Source organism: Miscanthus floridulus, chromosome 3 (assembly GCF_019320115.1).
Source record: "Miscanthus floridulus cultivar M001 chromosome 3, ASM1932011v1, whole genome shotgun sequence".
In the NCBI taxonomy this organism is placed as follows: Eukaryota; Viridiplantae; Streptophyta; class Magnoliopsida; order Poales; family Poaceae; genus Miscanthus; species Miscanthus floridulus.
The window spans coordinates 140,898,426-140,914,699 of NC_089582.1; the positions used below are offsets into that span (position 1 = coordinate 140,898,426).

The 16,274-nt window shown below is 54.0% G+C and overlaps 1 protein-coding gene across 1 annotated transcript; it reads right to left on the reverse strand.

Annotated features, from left to right (window-relative positions):
• Window positions 1–15,311: 15,311 nt before the first annotated feature.
• On the reverse strand, window positions 15,312–16,149 carry LOC136547259 (multifunctional methyltransferase subunit TRM112 homolog A-like). The gene has a single exon (XM_066539220.1). It carries the CDS (start codon window positions 16,017–16,019, stop codon window positions 15,624–15,626), a length of 396 nt encoding a protein of 131 aa, XP_066395317.1. The 5' UTR covers window positions 16,020–16,149; the 3' UTR covers window positions 15,312–15,623.
• Window positions 16,150–16,274: the final 125 nt, after the last annotated feature.

The following is a 16,274-nucleotide window of genomic DNA, read 5'->3' on the forward strand; positions in this document are numbered from 1 at the left end:
ATAATACCCTACGTCCTATGTCTTTGATGTATTGTATTGATCTGGACAACCAAGTAGCTTGATGTAGCCTATCCGCTAGGGGACCCCTGCCTCTCCTTATATAGTCCAGAGGGGCAGGGTTACAAGTAAAGTATCATATTTGGTACTATACAATGTCTTGTGGTGCACGCCGAGCAGCGCCGTGCATGCCTTAACCTTGTGGACTAGGCCACCCCTGGGGGCGCAGCCCATGTCTTGGGGCCATACCCCCACAGCTAGTCCCTAAGCCTGATAGTAGGTGACGTAGTCACGTGGTGCTAGGGTCAGAAAGTAGAAGACCAGCCGAGCAGCCAGCCAGTCCCCAGATGTAGCCTTGAGATGAGAACAAGCACATTCACCGCAAGGTGAAGTGTGCCCACTTAGTCCCTGAGCCTGCTGGAAGATGAAGAATGAATCTTGTAGCAGGGTCAAAAAAGTCTGAAAGCTTGCTGCGTCTGACATGCGCGTATCAAGACCCCAGACGCGCTACCCAAGATTAGCACCCTGATCCGAACAGCAAGGAGCAGCTTGATAGCATACTAATGAGACATAGCAAGATCCGAGCACCGAGGAGTCCCTAGCGTAGCCGGTGATGTCCGACCACCCAGGGAGTTCCCGGCGTAGCTAGCGATGACCGAGCAACGAGGAGCGAGGAGCGAGGAGTCCCCGGCGTAGGCAGCGATGACCGAGCACCAAGGAACGAGGAGTCCCTGGCATCGCTGGCGATGACCGAGCACCGAAGAGTCCCCGGCGAAGCTGGCGATGTCCGAGCATCAAGGAGCGAGGAGTCCCCGACATCGCTGGTGATGACCGAGCATCGAGGAGCGAGGAGTCCCTGGCATCGCTGGCGATGACCGAGCATCGAGGAGTCACCGACATCGCTGGCGATGACCGGGCACCGAGGAGTCCCCGGCGTAGGCGGCGAAGTCCGAGCACCGAGGAGCGAGGAGCGAGGAGTCCTCGGCGTAGGCGGCGATGACCGAGCACCGAGGAACGAGGAGTCCTCGGCGTCGCTGGCGATGATCGAGCACCGAGGAGTCCCCGACGAAGCTAGCGATGACCGAGCGCCGAGGAGTGAGGAGTCTTCGATGTCGCTGGCGATGACCGAGCACCGAGGAGCGAGGAGTCCCTGGCATCGCTAGCGATGTCCGAGCACCGAGGAGCAAGGAGTCCCCGGCGTAAGCAACGATGTCTGAGCATCAAGGAGCGAGGAGTCCCCAGCGTCGCTGGCGATGACCGAGCACCGAGGAGTCCCCGACGTCGCTGGCGATGACCGAGCACCGAGCAGCAAGGAGTCCTCGATGTAGACAGCGATGTCCGAGCACCGAGGAGTGAGGAGTCCCCGGCATCGCTAGCGATGACCGAGTACCAAGGAGCGAGGAGTCCCCGGCGTCGCTGGCGATGACCGGGCACCGAGGAGTCCCTGGCGTAGGCGGCGAAGTCCGAGCACCGAGGAGCGAGGAGTCCTCGGCGTAGGCGGCGATGACCGAGCACCGAGGAACGAGGAGTCCCCGGTGTCGCTGGCGATGACCGAGCACGGAGGAGTCCCCGGTGAAGCTGGCGACGACCGAGCGCCGAGGAGCGAGGAGTCTTCAACGTCGCTGGCGATGACCGAGCACCGAGGAGCGAGGAGTCCCCAGCATAGGCGGTGATGACCGAGCACCGAGGAGCGAGGAGTCCCCGACGTCACTGGCGATGACCGAGCACCGAGGAGCGAGGAGTCCCCGGCATCGCTGGCGATGACCGAGCACCGAGGAGCGAGGAGTCCCCGGTGTCACTAACGATGTCCGAGCACCGAGGAGTCCCTGGCATAGGCGGCGATGTCCGAGCACCGAGGAACGAGGAGTCCTCGGCATAGGCGGCGAGGTCCGAGCACCGATGTAGCTGACGACGTCCGTGCGGTGAAGTGTGCCCACTTAGTCCTCGAGCATGAAGAATCCGAGCGCTGAGGAGTAACCGGCGTAGCTGGCGATGAAGCACGAGCGACAAATAGCCTGGTCAACTGATCGGTGGCGAAGTGAGCATTGAGTAGAAACGACCGGCGAACAGTTCGATCAACTGGTCGGCGACAGAGTCTATGAATCAAACGGTCCGACCAGTTGATCGGTGGAGAAGCCCGAGCAGCAGGTGATCCGATCACCTGGACGATGATCCTGCAATACAAACATGTAGAACGGGTAGTACATGATGTAAAAATAGATGAACTCTGGAGAAAAATCAGCAATGGTGATGAAACGGCGTATGCAGCTCGGCAATCAGTTGGCATAAAATATATTTATATTTAATATAAATCACCTGACCAGTTAGTGTGTAGCTGAGTCTTCAGCCCTAGCTAGCCTATAGTCCATAACATCGAGCGCGGAGCCCATGCACGTGTAGGAGGAACAGGCGTGACCAAGGAGCCGCTGCCGACCACCCATAACGCAGAGTGCGGAGCCTGTAGCACGTGTAGGGAGGAGCCAGAGACAGGGCCGTCTCTAGAGGCATCCGAGCATCAACGTGACTGTTTGAGAGTTCGGAAAATCGTTTGGAGAGCAAATATGGAGAAAATAGTTTGGAGAAACATTATGGTGATATACGGAGATTGGAGAATATTTAGAAGAATATTAAAGCGTGACTTAGCTTTAGACGGAGCGTCTGGTCGGCGACGTATGGCGTTATCTGGTCAGCGTTGACGGCGAACACCCGGCGGGCAGTGAGTTGTTGGTGAAGGCGACCTCAGAGGTGGTTCCGAGATCGGATCTGCTGTCGTGGGGGCTGGTGTAGCAGCGATGAATCGTCGTCGTAGACCAGCATGGATCTCCACAAGATTGACGACGAGAACGCGTTGTTGATTTGAGGTCCATCTGGCTCGCCATGGATCAAGCGCACACCCCTACCTGGCGTGCCAACTGTCGACAGAATATGCTCGGTAGTCCACCGAGGGGTATCCCATGATGGTAGATTTGTCGGTGGGGGTGCGCATAATCAGGAACCGGATGGTGACACAAGGCGCAGAGACAACGATTTAGACAGGTTCGGGCCGTCTGATCGACGTAATACCCTACGTCCTGTGTCTTTGGTGTATTGTATTGATCTGGATGACCAAGTAGCTTGATGTAGCCTTTCCGCTAGGGGACCCCTGCCTCTCCTTATATAGTCCGGAGGGGTAGGGTTACAAGTAAAGTATCATATTTGGTACTATACAATGTCTTGCGGTGCACGCCGAGCAGCGCCGTGCATGCCTTAACCTTGTGGGCCGGGCCACCCCTGGGGGCGCAGCCCATGTCTTGGGGGCCATACCCCCATAGTCCCCGACGTTGAAGGCTCAGTCCCGCACCCGTTGGTTGTGGTACCGTCGCAACGCCTGTTGGTACTTGGTCGAGTAGAGGAGGGCGACATCGTGGGCTTCATCTAACTGATCCATAGCGTCTTCGTGGGATGCCTCTGCTCCCTGTTCGTCTTATGCTCTGATCCTTGGCGCTCCATAGTTGAGGTCGGTTGGGACGACGGCCTCGGAACTACAGACCATGAAGAAAGGCATGTAGCCGGTGGCTCGGCTGAGAGTTGTCCTTAGGCTCTAGAGCACCGCAGGAAGCTCGACGACCCAGTGTGCACCAAATTTGTTCAACCGGTTGAAGATCCTGGGCTTAAGGCCCTATAGGAGCATGTTGTTTGCGCGCTCGACTTGCTCGTTCGTTCAGGGGTGCGTGACGGTAGCCCAATTGACCTAGCTGTGATTTTCATCACAGAATCGAAGGAATTTTTTGCCGGTGAACTATGTGTCATTGTCTGTAATGATGAAGTTCGGTACTCCAAAGCGATGGATGATGTCAAGGAAGAACAACATGGCTTGCTCGGATTTGATCATGGAGATCGGCTGAGCTTCTATCCACTTTGTAAACTTGTCTATGGTGACAAGCAAGTGGGTGTTGCCCTCGGGCGCCTTCTTGAGAGGCTCAACCAGATTGAGCCCCCAGACCTCAAAGGGCCACATGATGGGGATGATCTAGAGTGCCTAGGCTGGAAGGTGAGTTTGCCGAGCATAGTACTGACACCCTTCATAGGTGCGTACGATCTGCTCGGCGTCGGCAACTGCAGTGGGCCAGTAGAAGCCCTGTCGGAATGTGTTTCCAACCAAGGTTCTAGGCGCGGCGTGGTGACGTAGACCCCATCGTGGATATCACTCAGCAAAAGCTTCTCCTATTCGATGGGGATATAGAGCTGTAGGATCCCAGTGTGGCTTCATTTGTAGAGTCCGCCTTATATAAGAACGAAGAACTTGGCGCGACGTGTGAGCCATCGAGCTTCCATCTTGTTCGTCGGCAGCATGTCATAGAGGAGGTAGTCAAGGTAGAGCATTCTCCAGTCGACCAGAGGGTCGGGCTCTATCGCTAGATCCTCTTCAATCTCCATGACCTCGGGGCCGGATAGAGCCGTCGGTTGGTTAGCCCTCGAGGTTGGATCGAATAGACCATCGTTGGCCCATTCTAACCCTTTGTAGCGCACCAAGGGCTTGTGTTGGTCACTGGCAAAGACACCTATTGGCATTGGCTCTCGACGGGATGCTGCCTTCGCAAGCGCATCGGCCGCCTTGTTGAGGCGTCTTGGGATGTGGTTAAGTTCGAGGCCATCGAATTTGTCCTCTAACCGTCGGACTTCTTGGCAGTACGCAACCTTCTTAGTGTCGTGACAGCTTGACTCCTTCATGACTTGGTTAACAACCAGCTGAGAGTCGCCTCGGATGTCGAGGCGTTGGATGCCCAACTCGATGGCAATGCGTAGGCCGTTGATGAGCGCTTCATACTCAACCACATTATTGGATGAGGGGAAATGGAGATAGACCATGTACCTCATGCGTACCTGACAAGCAATATGAAGACCAGTCCCACGTCAGCGCCCTTCTTCATCAGTGATCCATCAAAGTACATCGTCTAGTAATCTTGATCGATGACCGTCAGTGGTGTTTGGGCCTCGGTCCATTCCACAATGAAGTCAGCCAACACCTAGGACTTGATCGCCGTTCGGGAAGCATACGTAATGCCCTGATCCATCAGCTCAAGCGTCCACTTTGCGGTTCTTCCCGTGGCGTCTTGGCTTTGGACGACCTCGCTGAGGGGGAACGACGTCACGATCATCACCGGGTGTGACTCGAAGTAGTGGCGTAGCTTCCTCTTGGTGATGAGGATAGCGTACAAGAGCTTCTAGATTCAAGAGTAGCGGGTATTATAGTCAGATAGTACTTCGCTGATGAAGTACAAAGGGCGCTGCACCTTGAGGGCATGCCCCTCTTCCTCTCGCTCTACTACCAGGGCGGCGCTGACCACTTGTGTGGTGGCCGCTATGTATAGCAGTAGGGATTCTCCGTCGCTTGGAGGAACCAAGATCAGGGCCCTTGTCAGAAGCAATTTGACCATGTCAAGTGCCTCCTAGGCCTTGGACGTCCACTCGAAGCGGTCGGCTTTCTTCAGGAGGTGATAAAGGGGGAGACCTCATTCGCCGAGGCATGAGATGAATCGACTAAGTGCAGCGAGGCACCCTGTGACTTGCTGAACCCCCTTTATGTCCTGAATCAGGCCCATCCTTGTGATGGCTGAGATTTTCTTTGGGTTGGCTTCGATGCCGCGCTCGGAGATGATGAAGTCGAGCAGCATGCCCCTTAGGACCCCGAAAACACACTTCTAGGGATTGAGTTTGATGCCATTTGCTTAGAGTTTTGCAAAGGTCTGCTCAAGATCGACAACGAGGTGGTCAGCCCGTTTGGACTTAGCTACGATGTCATCAACGTAAGCCTCAATGATTCGCCTGATGAGGTCCCCGAAGCATTTCAGCATATAATGCTGGTACGTAGCCCTGGCGTTCTTCAGACCGGATGGCATTGAAATGTAGTAGAACAATCCGAAGGGGGTGATGAAAGATGTCGCGAGCTGGTCGGACTTTTCATCACGATTTGATGGTAACCGGAGTACGCATCAAGGAAGCAGAGGGTTTCGCACCCCAAGGTAGAGTCAACAATTTGGTCTATGCGCGACAAAGGAAATGGATCCTTTGGGCATGCCTTGTTGAGACCCATATAGTGTACACATATCCTCCATTTCCCACTCTTCTTTCATACAAGAACGAGATTGGCTAACCACTCTGGGTGGTATACTTCCTTGATGAATCCGGCGGCCGATAGTTTTGCTATCTCTTCATCCATAGCCCTTTGTTTCTCCTTGTCGAAGCGACGCGGGCGTTGCTTCACTGGCTTGGAGCCTAGGTGGATCTTCAAGGTATGCTCGGCGACCTCCCTTGGAATGCTTAGCATATCCGAGGGTTTTCATGCAAAGATGTCTTTGTTGTCATGGAGGAAGTCAACGAGCGCGCTTTCCTATTCGGAGGAAAGCGTGGTACCAATACGTACCGTTTTGCCCTCGGTGCTCCTGGGGTCTACGAGGACTTGTTTAGAGCCCTCTACCGACTCGAATGACCTGGTCAACTTCTTGGCATCAGGCGCTTCTTCGGCGACCTCCTCCTTGAGGGTGGCAAGCTCCCTGGAGGCAACGATTGCTGCGGTGTGACCGCAGCACTCGACCTCGCACTCATAGGCGCATTTGAAGGAGGTGCCAACGGTGATGACCCCATGGGGGGCCGGTATCTTTAGCTTGAGGTATGTATAGTTGGGGATGACCATGAATTTCGCGTAGCACGGACGTCCCAGGATGGTGTGGAAGGTTTTGGGGAACCCAACCACCTCGAAGATGAGGGTTTCAGTCCTGTAATTGAACTAATCATCGAAGGTAACGGGCATATTGATCTGCCTGAGTGGCTTGGCCTGCTTCTCAGGCATGATGCCATGGAAAGGTGCTCGGGTTGGGTGGAGGTGTGTCCGATCAACGCCCATCTCGTCGAGCGTCTTGGCGTACATGATGTTGAGGCCGCTGCCTCCATCCATCAGTACTTTGGTGAGTCGCTTTGGGCTGATGATCGGGTCGACCACAAGTGGATATCTCCCTGGGTGTGGAACGCTATCCGGATGGTCGGTCCGATTGAAGGTTATGGCGGACTCTGACCACCGAAGGAAGGGAGGAGTCGCCGGTTCGGCCATGTAGACCTCGCGGCGTGCGACCTTTTGACGATGTTTGGAGTCGTAGGCTACTGATCCTCCAAAGATCATAAGGCAGTCATCTGGCATCGGAAATCCATCGTCCTTCTCCTCGACGTCATCTGTAGTGGGGGCAGGGTCCTTTCCCTCCCCCCCTTTGTTGGAGCCTCCAGACAAGAACCGTCATGTGAGGCTACAGTCCTTGAGCAGATGCTTAACCGAGAAGGCATGGTTCGGGCACGGCCGCTCGAGTAATTTTTTGAAGTGGTTAGGAGTGCCCTCCGTGGGCTTCTGGCCACCCTTGTAGTCAGCAGCGGCCATGAGCGAGTCCTCGCGCTGTTGCTTCTTGTTCTTCCTTTTGGCGGAACGATTAGAGGTGCCTTCGCCGATGCCCTCATCCCGCCTTGCCTTGCCTTCGAGACGATCAAAGATTGCTCCGACCACCTCTTCTCCTAAGGCGTGGCTGGTGATGATGTCCATGAGTTCATTGGTGGTTCGCGGGCCCTTGCATCCTAGCTTATGAACCAAAGACTCGTAGGTAGTCTTGGACAGGAAGGCTCCTATAACGTCGACATTGGCGACGTTAGGGAGCTCGTTGCACTGTCGGGAGAAGTGTCAGATGTACCCATGGAGGGTCTCACTGGCCTTCTGACGACAGTTCTTGAGGTCCCATGGGTTCCTAGGGCACTTGTATGTGCCCTGGAAGTTCCCCACAGAGATCTCTTTCAGATTCGCCCAACTCTGGATCACGTTGGACGGTAGGTGTTCCAACCACGCTCGTGCCGAACCGGCCAAGAGCAGTGGAAGGTTGCGGATAATGAAGTCATCATTATCCGCACCACCGGCTTAGCAGGCAAGCCGATAGTCTTCGAGCCAAAGTCCGAGTTTTGTCTCCCCAGAGTACTTAGGGGTATTGGTAGGTGGTCGGTACCTTGGCGGGAAAGCAGCGTTGAGGATGTGCCTACCAAAGGCCTAAGGGCCTGGTAGGCCGAGGCTTGGGCTCCGTTCCTCGCCCCTGTCATAGCGCCCGCCATGACGAGGATGATAGCCGCGGCGGGCTCATTCTCTCGGGTCGCCGTAGGTGCGTCTGCGGGCGTCGAGGGTGCTGCGTGCGTCGCGGTTGCGGCTGAGACGCTGATGCACCAAGACCGTGGTGCGCTGTCTGCCGCCCTATGGTGCCTGGTGGACTGACGTGTCTCTGGTGGGGCGCGCCGAGGGCGTGCGCTGGCTGGTGTCGAGCTCGCATCACTGAGACAATGAGATCTCTGTCTGCTACGCCGCCGCATGCTCGAGCAGCGTGCGAATCTCACTGTGGGCCTGACGATCCTCGGGTGTCGTGGCCTCTAGAAGGCCATGGAGCAAGGCCATCGCGGCGGGGATGTTCTGGCTTGCCCGAGCAAAGCGAGGAATGGCTTCATCATCGGCGATGATCCTCCAATTTACATCACGGGCCATGGCACTTGCACGCCCACCATCTCCGCGACGTTCAATCTCTCGATCGAGCTCCGCGCACTTCTGCACAAGTTGGATTCTGGCTTCCTCGATCTCTCGCTTTCAGGCTTTCAGTTGCTCCACCCCCATGCGAGGAGGGGCCGCTGTGTCCCCCTCGGTTTCGTCGCCGAGGTTGCCTATGGGGTAGCCTCCTCCGCGGGGATGATTTCGACATGTCCCTCGGGGGTACCCGTCATGAAGCATTCCCGGGAGGGGTGATGGCTCCTCCTGCTTGAGTTAGAGCCAGAGGATGACCCTGGCTCCTCTGCGAGGAGGTTGTGGAGATATTCCGTGACGTGTTCGATTACCCCCACGAACTCGTTGTTTGTGGGCGGTAGAACCATGCGTCGCGCCGCAAGGTGGCTAACGGTCGCCGTAGCGTTGCGGAGACCGAACGGAAGCGCTATCGGGGCGCTCCGTATGTGGTGTTCCAGAGAGAGGGACCCTCCTTTGGAAAACCGCATCGTGTCGTTGGCATCAGGAAGGGTGAGGTGGCGCTGGACTTCCCTGGATTGCTAGGGTCCAAGGGAGACACCGAGCTGGCGCTCAAGCCTCTCATGGTTGAGGCCGATGGAGGGGAGAGATTGGATGGCGGTGTGAGCCAATGCCAACTCTCCTTCCACTGTGATGATGAAGTCTAGGCTCCCGAAATGCACGTGTGCACCTGGGACCCAGCTGTTGCCGTGGCTAGCCATCTGGGGCCTGATGTTTATCGTCGGAACGCGCAAAGGTCCCCTACCTAGCCCGCCAACTGTCGGTGTTTTGAACAAACACCAACTAGTAAATTTATATTTATTGCGCGTTAGGCCCGGATGGTGTACTAAAGGACACAAGGTTTATACTGGTTCGGGCAGAATGTCCATACGTCCAGTTTGTTGCTGCTCGTGTTATTAGCACTGAAAAAGGTTCGTAGTAGGTGGTACAAACGGTCAAGAGAGGGATAGGTCCCAAGTCTCTGATGGAAAGGTCGAAAGGGTGCCAAGAGCTCGGTTGCTGCTTGGGTGTGTGTGTGTGTGATGCGTGTTGAATCGATCCATCCCCTTAGTGGGGCGCCCTGCTCTCCCTTTTATAGACAAGGGGGAGCAGGGATTACATATAGGAGAAAGAGGAAAAAACCAGAGGTAGAGAGGGTCATTCGAAGGTGCCGGGTCTTCCTTTTCCCCTGAGCCTGCCCTGCTGACATGGCAGATGGTGCCAGGGATAGCATGTTTGTTGATCCTGATAGGGCCGTGTTCTGGCTTCGGTTAGCTAGTGGTCACGTCCCATCCTACTCCGGCGGATGATGCGGCGTCTCAGGGTACCGAGCCGTGACACTACGGGGAGCAGACGGGGAAGTGACCATACGTCCGTACTGTAGATGATGTGAGTTCCCTCCTGGATTGTAGTGGTTGTCGTATGCTTATGCTAGGATCCACGCCCGAGGGCTGATGGCGGTGCCCACAACACTGTAAGACAAAAGTCGGTGCCTACAACATTGTTTGGGCTCTGTCAGGCCGGGAAAGGCTTAAAGCGCCCGTCTCGTCGTATCCTGACGATACTTTCCTGCAGGCGTGCAGGGCATGGTCCTCGGCACTGCGGTTGACTCGAATGTCCTGTCTTACCTTGTGCTCGTCATTATGAAGGAGTATGGTGCAGTCGTCGGGCGAGGCAGAGCCAGCCCCGAAACGTCGGACGAGGCGGAGCCAGCCCTCGGGGGTCGGGCGAGGCGGAGCCCTGCCCTCGGACGTCTGGCGAAGCAGTGCTTGCCCCCAGACGTCGGGCGAGGCGAAACCTGCCCGGAACGTCGGGCGAGGCGGAGCCCTGCCCTTGGACGTCGGGCGAGGCGGAGCCCTGGCCTTGAACGTCGAGCGAGGCGGAGCTTGCCCCCAGACGTCGGGCGAGGCGGAGTCGAGGCGGAGCCAGCCCGGGACGTCGGGTGAGGCGGAGCCAATCTTCAGTCGTTCGGGCAAGAAACGTAGCTGCGTTCTTGTCTGTTTAGAAGCGTCGGCGTTTGATGGTTATTAACTCATCTCATTGGGTACCCCAGTATTAGGTCCCCGACACTCCTTATAGGGGTGCAGTATCTAATGTCACTATTGTTTTGGTGATAAATGATGCGTCCCACAATAATGAGACGTCTGCTGTGAATTCATAGGTACCTCTATCTCTTATAATTCTAAACCCCCCTATGATGTATCTAAAAATGTCAGCTGTTCACCTAAGCAATGCACTGTCACATGCAAATTGTTTATATATCTGATCCCTGATGAGCAGCCAAAAGAAGAACCTGCGCTTCCATCCCCAAATTGCCTGACTTCCAAACCCAAGAGAATAGAGGGGAGGCTTCCACTGATCCTTGCAAGATGGAGTAAGCCTGTTTTGAACAGAACTGTGCCGAGCCCCTGCTGTATGTCCAAGAGTCTGACACATTGTGATTCCAATTCTTACCAATGATCATGTCCTGTAATTCGCCGAGTTGTGTTGAAGCCTGAGTTGTAAGCGGTAAGCAGAGAACGTTGTTTATCTCATGATCTATAAAGAACTTCAAAGAGCAATTTTTGTTTCCGGCAAAAGAAAACAGCTGAGGATAACTGTTCTCAAGGATTTGTCCTGATCAATTATCCTTCCAGAATAACACCGAAGTACGTGATTTGGGGTTGCAAGCAGCCAGGCCACTGAATTTTCCAAACAGCTTGAGGACATCTTCCACCAAAAGGAGCCAATTGGACTTCTAGCTTGCGGGGTGTGCTTGTATTTGAATAGAGTTTTGTCCAAGTAAACTGAACCTAAGGAATATCAGCATTGTTGTAAAATTTATCCAAAAAATTTAGAAGCAATGCTGTGTTCTGGTTCTTCATATTGAAAATTCCTAGGCCACCTTCTTCCTTTGATCTACATGCTGGTTCCCGAGCAGCAAGATAAGTGCCTCTTCTGTAATATCACCGCCACTCCATAAGCAATGTTTTATCTATACAACCGCGTGTGCTCGTTCTAGTTTTATGACTAGACAGTTTGAATCCATATTAAATAAATTGAGATTGATAAAATTATCATATCTGACTCTCAACTGTTAAGGCACGCGTTCTCTACACCGACGAATTGGCTACTCGAGCCTGTGTAGACAATTTCGATCGTAAACAACATTTGTTTTTGCGCGCGGGTACTATCATAAGAAACATGACTAACGTGTTCACGTCCTTGTAATCACGTTAGTAGAGTAGGACTGGCGCAGGTAGTCAAATCCACGGGCGAATCTGTTAGGTATTCTGGTTGAGCTAACTGTATGTACGTAGACGGTGGCCGGTGGGGCCCCCGTCGGAGAAGCTAAATTTGAGATCAACCAATGGGCGTACGTAATTGACCCTCTCTCTCTCCTCATTTTCTGCGTAAGCGTCTGCCAAGTTTTCTCATCACTAAAATAAAAGCACAACTATAGCGTGCAGCCGTGTGGTGTGGACTAGTCGTGCCAGCTGCTGCGTGCGTCGCGTCGTGTTCCTTCCAAGGCAAAGCGAAAGCTCTAGCCTTGCAGGTGGTTGGAGTCGGAAGCGAGTACCCAAGTTGGTCCCGCCCTCGAAGACGTGACAGCCGGAGTCATGCGACGAGACAAAAAAAAATGTTGTGCACCACATCAACGCAAGGCTCCCTCCATGCAGTGATCACGAGGAACACGCTTCGTTTCCTCCCCCAGATGAGTCCAGCGGAGCGGCACTCCCCCGCCGTCGCCTAATCGCGCACTCCAAAAGCGACCACCGACCAGCGCACGCCGGCGCTGCGGCACGTCACCCGGCGGCAGGGCAGCCTGCCTTGCCTAACCACCGCGCGTACAACAACAGGCCACGGAGCCCCCACCACGCTGGCATGGCAGGCTTCCCTGTGCCGGCGTGCCCTCTCCGTCGCCGGCACGTACGAGAGACGGTACGGTACGGTACTGGCCTCTGGGCGGTGGGAGTGAGAGCTGGCCCCGGATGGGCAGAGGATTCCGTGCGGTTCGCGCGGGAGGAAGCAGGGGAGTAGATGGCCAGCCGCCCGGCCCGATCAGCCGGCCCCCTCGGGACAGGTGGGGGTGGGAGGATTCGATTCGAAAGCCCGGGTTTCGTGCACGCGTCCGTGTCCGTACCCCGCACACGCCAGGCCAGCGGTCGCCGGCCGCCGGCCGCCAGGCGCCAGCCCGCCGGTAATCGGCCGCGATCGCGATACACCCGCAGCCGGCGGTCAGCGACCCGGCCGACTCTCCGTGATGGATCACGCGGAATTCTTTCCCCTCTGCTCCGAGTCGGGTGTGAACGTCTGAACGCGCTTCGCGTGCTAACTGTTGGTCGAAGGCTCCAAACCAAGGACCCCTCAAGCAGGAACGTGTTTTTAATTTGCGCGGCAAATTTGGCCGTCGCTCGCGGAGTCCAGAAATTACTCTTAGTTAACAAAGCACTGTGGGGCCTTGCCACCACCAGCGTGAGCGTAGAGAACTGGTCATGGATGGGTGCACTGGTAGTCTGGTACAGCGTAACCAGCGCAGCACTACCGTACCAGAGACGCTCACGATGACCAGCAGCAATCTTGGGACTGTGGCGCACTGTTTCTCCTGGTCTGGTATGAGAAAACGTGACTGTTGGCCTATACCTTTTCTTGCAACCCCAACCCCCCCCCCCCCCCCCCCCCCCCCCCCCCCCCTCCCTTTCCCATCGGATGGTTATTATGGTCGTGCAACGCCATTGCGCTGCATTTAAGTAGGGCGGGTGATCGCCGTGGAGTCGACCAGTAATTTTGCAGGGGGAACAAAACAAGCCAAGCCAAGCCATCCAGGCCATCGCCATGCCGCCGTTAAACAGGTCAAGGCATCGCGACCACAGGATCGTGGCATCTCATGCTCAGCTCAGGTCGTGTTCCGTATTTCCATCGCCTTCCACTTCGCCCATCCTCCTGTGTCTATCCATTTGCCGTGACTCGTAGTCGTAGCGCATAAATTCATCTGCCAATTCTCCGTGCCCCGTGGCTCTTCTACTACAGAAATTAATGATGTTCTTTTACCGAAAGAAAAGGAGAAGGCTCGATTTACTACTGCTGTGTTAGCATATAGAGCATAGGCAGCGGGCTAAAGAAAGCCACGACTGTCTACAGATAGTAGCGACGACTTGTTGGATGCCGTCGGTGTCGTGCGTATGGGCAGGACGTCACCAGCATCATTAAGCCAAGAAGCACTCACATCATCTACGTAGCACTAATGGTCGCACTGACCTGTACGGCCCCCATGTAGCGTTGAGAGATCAGATGCTTCAGTTCCTACGATCCCGTTCGGCTGATTTGTTGCAAGAGAAAAACACCGTTCTGGCTGGAAGATGAACAGTGTTTTGTGAGGAGGAAGCAGCCGGCTCCAGTCGTTAAGCTCGATCAGCTGATGAAACCAGGCCTGCTTTCTAGCCACGTAATAATAACCTTTAAAACCGCTAAAACAGTCACTAACTGATGGACGCTTCCATGAACCGGTGGATCCATGTACAAATATACAATACAACTACGGTAGTGCGAAAATTCATCACGGATTTACCAGTCGACTATTGCTAGATTTGGTTTTCATCGTTAAGAAAACCAACGTTTCTAAAGGCAGCACCAACTCAATATCAAACACACAGAATAATAGTTGCATGACATATTGAGCAAATACTATGCAACACATGACCGCAAAGATACTGTATGTAAAGACCACAATTGTTCAGAAATCGGAACATTATTCTTCTATAAAATGGGCACATCTGAACAGTAACCAGATCACATTTATGAAACAAATTTCAGTATAGGTGTGTAACTATCTTGATTCTTGACCCCATCTAGTCATAAATATTTGCCTAAGATCACAAGATCAACGCAAGAAGATGAAATCTTTCTTCACAAACTCAGAATGATTGAATTTTGGTGGCTTCTACCAACAAAAAGTAGGATGCCACAACACAAGGCAAAGAAATTTGCTGACATAATCATATTGTCAAATGACATTCAGATATTTCGTCAATGCAACACACTGCTACAGCTGACAAGGCAAAAACCTACCCTATCAGAAATATCACCCTATAACTTAAGAGTGAACTGTTTAAAGAATCTGTTGATGGACATCAAAAGCATGCCTGTTAATTGTAATATAGTCATGCCGACAATTATATAACAACTATCAAAGAAAGCTGTGGAGCACAACATGCTTGAAATATCATAGACTGGTAATCTCAACCCAATTTCAAATGGATCATTAAGTACATACACAGATCATGAGCACAGAGATAACACTTATATTCCCAACAAAAGAGATGATGACAAACTGAGAATGATGAAGATGCAGAGCAGAGAAGACATTATAGGATTTGTGCTGCATTGACGCTTGTTAGCATGTTAAATAACAAATTGTACCAAAGAACCAACTGGTAGTTTGGAAGGAAGCATAATCAAACAGTTTCAGTCAGGCAATATCATATCTTCAATTCTGCGCAAACAACCGGAACATTTATATTCACCAACCTACTCAAGCAAATCTGAATGCCCAGCAACATAACCACAATGCCAGAATCCTAAAACAGAGTGATATGACTAGACCACCCAAGCAAGCGCTTCCAACACATTTACCTCCCTGAGCACAACTACAAGAAAACGTTATAGTTTGGTACAAAACTACACGACCCAAAACTAGTTTCCTCACTGGAAACCAGATTACAGACACCTGTCTATGGGCTATGGCCTATAGTCATGATCCACCAGAATGAATTGCAAACACCAAATCGATCAGATAAAATTGCTTCCACCGAATCACCGACAATTTCCATGCCAAAAGGTGTGCACAATTTGGAGTTTACATGGGTAAGGTCTGAGAAATAACTACCTCTTTCACCAAATTACCAACACAAAACGGAAAGACCGAGTACTACACGGCTATCTATCGTATTATAAGGCCCCAACCTGCAAGACTGCAATTCATACTTCACAGATACAATCTGAGTACGAAGTTCACAAGCCCTGATACCCTTCGCGACAGACCATGACGAGCAGGTGAGCAAGCAAAAGCGGCCAGGGCGAAACTCACACACACGCCAGATCAGACCTCGTCCTCGTGGAGCATCATGTTGGGGATGCCCTTGTTGATGGGGAAGCAGCGGCTGGTGTCGGGGCAGACGAGGGAGCCCTCCTGGACGTGGACCTCGAGGAGCGCGTGGTGGATGCGGCGGATGGCGCTGCCCTCGACGTCGGCGGCGCCCTCGGCGAAGATCTCCTCCTCGGGGGGCTGGTCCTCGGGGAGGAGCTCGGGGAGGCCGAGCGCGCGGGTGGCGGCGACGAGCGCGCGCCAGTCGATCTTGGGGAGGAGGCCGCGGATGAAGTCGGCGTTGAGCTCCACCTCCTTGGTGCACCACTTGGTCGCCTCCAGTGTCAGCGGGTAGCCGGTGGTTGCGCCCCGGACGTTCGACGCCAGCATGTTGTGCGTCAGGAGCCTCATGTCTCTCTCGCGTGGCTCGCCTCGGGTCTCGCGCTGCTCCGGCGGCGTGGTGCGGCTGCCGAGTAAAACCCTAGCGGAGTGCAATGGGGAATGCGGGAGCGGGAGGATTAGACGATTCTGGAGCCGGGGAAGACGGGTTTTTGGCCTTCTGCTTTGGGATTCGTGCTGTCATAGAGGATCAGGCAACGGTTCGCAATATCGCATCTCATGCATGTGATGTGATCATGTGCAAAGTTGCTGTGAAATAACTCAATT